The following is an 8263-nucleotide window of genomic DNA, read 5'->3' on the forward strand; positions in this document are numbered from 1 at the left end:
ACCCGCCTTTCCTGAGACAATCCCAATTTACCCTTTTCTAAAGAATCATAAAAGTTTTATTCTTTTTAACTGATACTAAATACTATAAAAGCTTTGTTAAAATAGTATAATAATAAGATACATCGTACCCTTAAAAAAATGAAAATTTAGGTTTTTGAAAGGACACTGTTGAAGTATAGGTTCAATTTTCCGTTGCAATAACGAATTTTCTTTCTCGGCTCTAGAAAATAAATCAGCATGGAAATTTCAAAGTTGAACAGTATTTGTCAGTAAGAGAACTAGGATGGACATATTCCAGCTTCCCCCAAATGATAGGCAGAACCTTCGAATGGCGAAATGCAACTAAATTGGGCTGACTGCTGGACCAACCTGGCCTAAACTGCTTTCGAATAGAGCCAAAGCCGCCTCAATAGTTAATAAACTAATCATTTTTCAAGAGTTCTCTCTCACTAGAAAGCACCTTCAAATAGCATGTCCCAAGGTCCAATCCTCCACTTAAACCTGTTGCTGCTACTGTAATTGCTGATCTTTACATAAAATTTCACTTCTTTTTCTAAGTATTTCCTCCATTTCATTCTTTTTTAACAGCTCGAAAAGCAATGGCGAGTTTATCGAACTCGCTTCAACTTAAGCACGGACCAAGTCTCTTGTGCCCTCACTCTTCTTCTTTCACTCGTTCTCGCCCTTCCCCTTGCATCCGATTCAGAAGCTTCACCAGAAACTTCGTCGTTTCCTCTTCTTTTTCTAATGACAACCGAGAGTCAGTTTCTCTGAATCAAAGCTTTCTTCTTTTCCGCTTTCCAATTTGACTAACAATTCCATGTTTATATAACTTGATGGAATCTGGGTTATTCATTTTTTCCTGCATCTGATAGATTTGTGATCGTTGGAGGAGGCAATGCTGCTGGGTACGCAGCGAGGACATTCGTCGAACATGGTATGGCTGATGGCAGGCTCTGTATTGTATCTAAAGAGGTGATTTCCATATCATATTATGCTTTTTTTAATGATTCTTTTACTATTTAGTGGTGTTGATTTTGGGCTTTTGGTTTGACGTTGTTAAAATTTTGCAGGCATATGCACCGTATGAGAGACCGGCTTTGACAAAAGGCTACTTGTTTCCTATAGATAAGAAGCCTGCTCGATTACCTGTATGAATCTTCTGCACAGCTGTTTTTTTAAAATAATCTGAATTATGTATTTTGTGCTTGTTAAGAAATTATTTTGAAGGATGCTTGTTAAGAATTGTGAGTGAACGTGTCCTTTTCTTGTACATTGGGTCATTTTGAGTCCTTTGCTTGTGATTTTCAGATGAAAATATGTTGCTAGTTCATGTGCTCAATGATTAGAACTTCAAACCTATTCGGGTTTAGTTTTCTGTAGGCTTCAACTTTTTCATGCTCGTAATATGTTATATACTGTTTTAATTGTTTCGAATTGAATCATAATAGGGTTTTCATACTTGTGTTGGATCTGGTGGTGAAAGGCAAACTCCTGAATGGTACAAAGAGAAAGGGATCGAGGTATTTCTTCTAGCTGATTTTGGTATTTGTCTTTCGTAACCTTTAACTTCATGAGCTGAGAAACAGATGTTTGCCTGTTCTAACCTTCTCCCCTGCTTCTCTTTTATGATTAGATGATTTATGAGGATCCAGTAACGAGTATTGATACAGAAAAGCAAACCCTAACTACTAATTCAGGCAAATTGCTGAAGTATGGATCTCTTATAATTGCTACAGGATGTACAGCCTCAAGGTAATCGTATCGGTTTGCATTGGCCTCCGATTTAATTGTCCTAGATTATACACACGAACTAGTGAAACAATTCAGAAGTGGTCACTGATTTCTTGATGTATTTATTTCAGATTTCCAAATCAAATAGGTGGTAGCCTTCCTGGTGTGCACTATATTCGGGATGTTGCAGATGCTGACTCACTAGTCTCATCTTTGGTACTTTAAAGAGCTCCTGCAACTTGTAGATTTTCTTTTTTTCTTTTAAATGTTGTTACCTTGGTTCCTATATGGTTGATAAAAATTTTTATTTAATTATTTAGGAGAAGGCACATAAGGTGGTGATTGTTGGTGGTGGTTATATTGGGATGGAAGTTGCTGCTGCTGCCGTTGGCTGGAAACTTGATACTTCGGTAATTAATTTAATTCGGTAAATTTACTTTGAGTTCTTAATGAAACCAAAACAATCAGTTCCATTTCTGCTGTAGTGTTCCTCTGTGGTCTGAATTCAGGTGTCACTTCTAATATCTTGAAAACTGAGAGTGAAAAGTTTCTTTATGTTTCAAGAAAATGAGAAATGTATATATTCAGAGTTCAGACACAAACATGTGCATTCTGCGTGAGCCTGTGCACAAGATTATATATTTTGTAATGACTTGCTGAGCTTTAATTCAATATCCTTTTGCCCCTAATGCAGATCGTTTTCCCAGCGGATCAGCTTTTGAAAAGGTTATTCACTCCTTCTCTTGCTCAGAGGTATGAAGAGCTATACAAAGAGAACGGTGTCAAATTTTTGAAGGTGCTAGCTCTCTGAGTGTCTCTTTTCTCTTACACACGCTGCAATCTGAATTCATGTGGAGCAATTTAATGTGAAATTGGTTTCCAGTTAGTCGCCAGTAAACACCTGAGCTTGACTTATACCTGTGGCTGAGTATTCTGATCTTGTTAAATCACTGACCAGGATGCTTCTATCAAAAACTTAGAAGCTGGTTCTGTTGGACGGGTAGCTGCTGTTAAACTTGTAGATGGATCTACTGTAGAAGCTGACACGGTAACCATTTTGTTATAAGTAAAACTCCTTTTTTGTATTTTCTTATTTGTTTGTGGTGGGGGAACTGGGCAAGTTGTCCTTTTATCCAATATTTTCAACATTCTGCAGGTAGTTATAGGTATTGGAGCAAAACCTGCAGTTACTCCCTTTGAAGCGGTAGGGTTAAATTCTACTGTTGGTGGCATACAGGTGAGCCTCATCTTTATTTTGATCAGATTATGTTATTCATTTATACGATTTATTATAATTAGCTTATATGCATTGTTATTCATGTATCTAGTAATATACATAAATATTTTATGATATTGTGGTCACTTTATGCAGGTAACCAACTTGTTGTACTAGTATATATTATATGCCTTGATGAAATTCTTTCATGTTTTTTTACATTTTCTATTGTTTACTGTTAAGAAGACCACTAGACCACTGACATTTTTTTCATGCATTTTTATGATCACGGTTGAGATTCTGATTGTTTCTTGTGGAGTATGTGAATATGATGATTGATGTCTGAACATGAACCAGGTTGATGGTCTGTTCCGGACAAGCATACCTGGAATCTTTGCAGTGGGAGATGTTGCAGCATTCCCCCTTAAGGTACAATATTTTCAAATCAACATTCATTTTTCCTTTCAAGATCTATAAGTAGTAAGTACTCATTTTATCATGACAGATGTATGACCGCATGGCACGAGTTGAGCATGTTGATCATGCTCGTCGATCTGCACAGCATTGTGTCAAGGCATTACTTAGTGCACAAACTCACACGTATGTAACGTCTATCCCTTTTGTTCCTCAAGCCAAATTTCTGTGATGTTAGATACATACAGTGCCGCTCCTTAATTCTGAAAAGTTGACTTGAATCATTACTTGTTTATATTTTCCAGATATGATTATCTGCCCTACTTTTACTCGAGGGTTTTTGAGTATGAAGGGAGCCGCAGGAAAGTTTGGTGGCAGTTTTTTGGGGACAATGGTGAGAATTTATTTTACTTTGCATTTGTAACAGTACATGTAAAAAATATATGTTATCTCACTTTTCAATTATAATCTTTTTGGCCAGTTGGAGAGACCGTTGAGATTGGAAATTTTGATCCCAAAATTGCTACTTTCTGGATAGATTCTGGTAATGGAACTTCTTAGAGTCCTCTCCTCCCTATTCATTTTCTGTTACACTTTTGACCAAGAAAGATTGAACTTTTTCGTAATGACTTTTACAGGTAAATTGAAAGGAGTTCTTCTTGAAAGTGGAAGTGCTGAGGTAGTTTCCTTTACAAGATTTCCATGCCACTTAGAATTGTTGGTTGAATAGTTGACACTGTTTACTTATGTTGAATTTAGGTCATCTCTAAGAGAAGTAAAAAAAAAAGTGGTGCAAAGCAGAAAGTGCTAGGATATAAGTAAACATGGTGTTCATACAAACCGTCTATTCTACATAAAGTATATATGTTTTAACTAAGTTGATCTTTTCAATAGAGAAAAAGGAAATAATATATGGAAAGAGGGAGGTAATTACAGATTTCAGTGTTGAGTTGACATGTATGAAATAAGAATATAGTCGATTGTTAAATAGGTTGTAGGAGATGCAGTGTTTTGCATGTCGGATCAACTTTCAGTAAGAGATGGCTCTTTGAGTCGATGATGTCAATATCATATCCTTCTTGGTATTTCTCAGCAGAAAAATTTAGTTAGCTATATTTAGGGCTTCCTGCGAGGTTTAACAGTATGTAATTCATAGATTCATTGGATACTTGTAATCATTTCGTCTGAGATGCTGTATTTACTTTCATCTTTTGTGCTATGTTATTATAGACTTTGCTCTCAAGGCTCTAAAGGTCACATTGTTTTGATCATGTTATAGGAATTTAAAATCCTTCCCGAACTTGCAAGGAACCAGCCTTCCATTAACAAAACCAAGCTCCAAAAAGCGTCTTCAGTCGAGGAGGCACTAGAAATTGCCAAAGCCTCCTTATAGTCGAGCAGCAAGCTTAGTTGCATGCAGAACCTCTCGTCGACAAGCGCTGGTCTCTGCACAAAATTACCGTCATGTAATAGAATCGTGGAACCTTACCATGGAATACGTGAAACTTGGCATGAAACGAAAAATATAATCTTGTTTGATATGCAGTGAGAGAGATGTACTACCACCCAGAAGTTTTGGTTGATGAAAACTACTTCTGGGCGTTTGAGGATCCAATAATAACTGAATCAGACAGCCATTTGCTTGTGTAGTATAATGAGTTACATAATTTTCATCAATTTGGTCCTTTTATTAGTATTTTATATAAGCAAAAGTAACATAAGCAACAATGGTATACGTGTGCATGAGCAGTGCCCAACAATATGTTGAGCTTCCCCAACAATATTGCATTCTTGCATGTGAGGAAATACCCAAAAAAAATACAATTGTTGAATGGTATAGGGATTATTTCCATGGCAGAAAATGTAGTGGCTTCTCTAACACAAGTAAATTAAAAGGTTCAAGTTCTGTATAACAAGGTCAAAAGTTTTAGTTGATCAAGCTTAAGTCCTGGCTTGGACGAGGGGCGATTGAGGTAAGGGTGAGTGAGGAGACATAATGCTCTGTGACATGAAATCGTCCCGTCTTCGAGAAAAGCTGAGTTTAAGGCTGCTCTGGCTGCATAGTTTACGAGGAACCATGGCCTTGTTGTGCTCAAGCATGAAGGTCCTAATCCTCAACAAAGCAACTTCCATGGTGTGGTCATCCATGTTAGCAAAACATACCCTGAACCAACCTGGCTCATTGCAATGGAAAGAAGAACCAGGGGAAACATTAAGCTTAACTTCATTGATTATCACCCGCCAGAGATCCATTTCGGCCTCTAACGTCTTCTCTTTTAGGAGTTTACGCAGATCCATCCATATGAACAGCCCGGCATTGCTCTTCAAAGAACCAATACCAACTTGAGAAAGACTCCAAGTGAAATACTTATGCCTTCTGAACAACTGCTCTTTGCTTTCCACAATGAAACTATCAACAAAATCGTCGTCGGATAGCATCGACGCTATTAAATGCTGGGTTTGTGAGGAAACCAGCCCGAAGCTGGACATTTTCCGAGCACAGCTCAGAACTGAGTCGTTATACGAGTACACAAGGCCGACTCTGAAACCAGGGAACCCCATGTCCTTGGAAAGGCTATACACAATGTGGATGAGATCACGTTTACACTCGACTTCCTCGATAATCTCCGAAATACTAACGAACTCAGGCTCCATGAAAACTGTGGCAGCGTATATCTCATCACCAACCAAGTGTATGTTCTTTTCATTTATGAACTCTACAATACCCTTCAATGTATCTCGATCCAAGATATTGCCAAGCGGATTCGATGGATTGGTTACGAGCAAACCCTTGACTTTCAGGTTATCTTCTTTTGCCTTTTCATATGCCGTTTCCAGGGCATTTGTAGTGATCTTGAAATCATTGGAACTCTTACAAACGACCGGAACAAGTTCAACCCCTGTTCTCCACCTCAAGTCACGATCAAATCTGCAAATCAGTGGGAAATGTTTGAGTCATTGATCAATTTTCAAAAGCTGAAATTAGTCAAACTCATTCTAAACGTTTAGATTTGTTCTATATAAATAACTTAAAGGAAAATCCCAGAGAGAGAACGTAAGAAAAATGTCAAAAGAATAATGCAATACCCTGGATAATAAGGAGTGGGAACCAGAAATGCTTCACCAGGATCAGCCAAGCAAAAGGCAACCATCTCATGAGCTCCGGTTGCTCCACCGCTCATAACAATGCGGTCTGGGTCAAATTCCACTCTGCCTCCCCTCACTTTCCCCATGAATTTTGCAACAGCCTGCATATATACCCCATTTTCAGTAAGTATTGAATTAACAAGATGAAGCAGAAGGAAGATTTAAGTTAATTCACCATACTTGTCTGAACTCAGGCATCCCATGATAATCCTGGAAAAGAGCCGTCTCCTTGAATTTGTTTACACCTTGAGCACTGCAGAGGGAGGCTTCTGGGTGCTTCATGACCCACTTTTTGATGAAGTTGAAGCAAAGCTGAAGAGGTCAAAGAGCAAAAACACCATCAGTTTCTTCATATAGATAGCATCCATTTTACCATCAGTTTCTTCTGGGTTTATAATTTACCTCGTTCTCAGCTAAACCCATCTGAATAATTCCATCGGGTCTATCCGTGGGGTGAAACGGGTTGGTCTCGTATGCCTTCCATCCATCGAAATAAGGAGAGTTTTCACCATGACCATCGCCAGTAGCAATCTTGGATATAGCAACCATCTCCTTCTTTCAACTATAAATAATATAACTTAGGTTTGGGATGGTTTACAGAGAAACAACAGATTAGCTTTGGAGATGAAAACAAGTAGCTTACAAACGATTGAAAGAATAGGTTAGCTTGTGCTAGTGAGTTAAAATGCTGGAGGAATTATTGATTGTTTCTTGTTTGCCTGTGCTGGGGGACTTGCGCAAAGCCAAGGTATTTATAGTGTTAATATCCTTACAAGTCTACGATTGGCTGGGAGAGAGGGACAGAGACTGACAAATGACTTTTTTTTTTTTTGAAAGTTTTATAATTTTAAAATTTTAAATTTTAAAGACGAAAATAAATTTTTTAAAAAATCTAAAATTATAAATTACATGATAATTTAAAATTTTTAAGAGACGGTAGATAGATTATTATTAAGTTAAAGTGATTATAAAATATTATTTGTTTTAAATGTTTTCAATCATTTAACAATTATCGTTCAATCATCATATTGTGATTGTTGGTATTTGAACCCGTAACTTCTAGAAAAAACAACAATTCTTTTAATAATTGAGATAAGTTCATTCGTACTATATAAATTAAATATATATAAACATATTTTTAAAATTTATATGTTAACATAAAAACATATAACTTGTTTATCTTGGATTTTTGACACGACTTAAATGAAGGAAACCAATACCGTCCCATGTGATAATCACACACCACATTTTCTCACGCTAATTGTCATTTTCTTCAACGATGAAATGACACCACTTCATCTCCCTTCCTCTTTCTCGTTTATCTATTTTCTTTGTATGTAAAAAAAAACATTCTCTTAATGAGAGAGAGAGAGAGAGAGAGAGAGAGAGTTTGACAGGTTCAGGGGTCTAAGCTTTTCTGTGTGTCACGTCACTAACACGTTTAATATTTTGATTAATACTTATCCCAAAACAATTAAGCATATTATTTTAATGAAGTCAAAACATTAGTTGCTGCTAATGGAGGTTTGAAAATTATAAATCTGGTTCAAGAACACTAGAAGCTATTGTGTTTCAAAGGGTCGAAGCATAAGTTGAGGAGAGTTTATATTAAATAAACGAGAATCATAAGAAAAAGAGAAACGAGATTGGGTTGGCAGAACTTTGTACTCAATAAACCATGTGAAATTCATGCAACTCATTCATGTTGATGTTTCAACGGTGAAGCCTTGAGACAGAATGGTTCAAAATTCA

At 36.9% G+C, this 8263-nt stretch overlaps 2 protein-coding genes across 2 annotated transcripts; one reads left to right on the plus strand and one right to left on the minus strand.

The window, feature by feature from the left end:
* Window positions 1-376: 376 nt before the first annotated feature.
* LOC120114401 (monodehydroascorbate reductase, chloroplastic/mitochondrial-like) lies at window positions 377-4888 on the plus strand. The gene is made up of 17 exons (XM_039135342.1): window positions 377-481; window positions 589-760; window positions 876-975; window positions 1074-1151; window positions 1452-1523; window positions 1637-1755; window positions 1866-1950; window positions 2055-2144; window positions 2429-2530; window positions 2693-2782; window positions 2891-2971; window positions 3308-3379; window positions 3456-3550; window positions 3670-3758; window positions 3846-3908; window positions 4003-4043; window positions 4644-4888. The coding sequence occupies exons 1-17, from the start codon at window positions 472-474 to the stop codon at window positions 4755-4757; spliced, it is 1473 nt and encodes a 490-aa protein (XP_038991273.1). The 5' UTR covers window positions 377-471; the 3' UTR covers window positions 4758-4888.
* A 360-nt stretch (window positions 4889-5248) lies between these two features.
* LOC120114402 (1-aminocyclopropane-1-carboxylate synthase-like) lies at window positions 5249-7168 on the minus strand. Its single transcript, XM_039135343.1, has 5 exons — window positions 7129-7168; window positions 6918-7088; window positions 6692-6827; window positions 6452-6612; window positions 5249-6293 (listed from the first exon to the last, which is right to left on the minus strand). Exons 2-5 carry the CDS (start codon window positions 7058-7060, stop codon window positions 5306-5308), a joined length of 1428 nt encoding a protein of 475 aa, XP_038991274.1. The 5' UTR covers window positions 7061-7088; window positions 7129-7168; the 3' UTR covers window positions 5249-5305.
* Between the last annotated feature and the right edge of the window lie 1095 nt (window positions 7169-8263).

Source organism: Hibiscus syriacus, unplaced genomic scaffold (genome assembly GCF_006381635.1).
Source record: "Hibiscus syriacus cultivar Baekdansim isolate YM2019G1 unplaced genomic scaffold, ASM638163v2 tig00110223_pilon, whole genome shotgun sequence".
NCBI classification, from domain to species: domain Eukaryota; kingdom Viridiplantae; phylum Streptophyta; class Magnoliopsida; order Malvales; family Malvaceae; genus Hibiscus; species Hibiscus syriacus.

Coding starts and splice junctions, on each gene's coding strand:
- LOC120114402 (XM_039135343.1), bottom strand. CDS start 7,060: ATGGTTGCTATATCCAAGATTGCTACTGGCGATGGTCATGGTGAAAAC. Junction 6,828..6,917: donor CAGATGGGTTTAGCTGAGAA/CGAGGTAAATTA, acceptor TCTTTGACCTCT/TCAGCTTTGCTTCAACTTCA. Junction 6,613..6,691: donor GGATGCCTGAGTTCAGACAA/GTATGGTGAATT, acceptor GTATATATGCAG/GCTGTTGCAAAATTCATGGG.
- LOC120114401 (XM_039135342.1), top strand. Junction 1,756..1,865: donor ACAGGATGTACAGCCTCAAG/GTAATCGTATCG, acceptor TATTTATTTCAG/ATTTCCAAATCAAATAGGTG. Junction 2,972..3,307: donor CTACTGTTGGTGGCATACAG/GTGAGCCTCATC, acceptor AACATGAACCAG/GTTGATGGTCTGTTCCGGAC.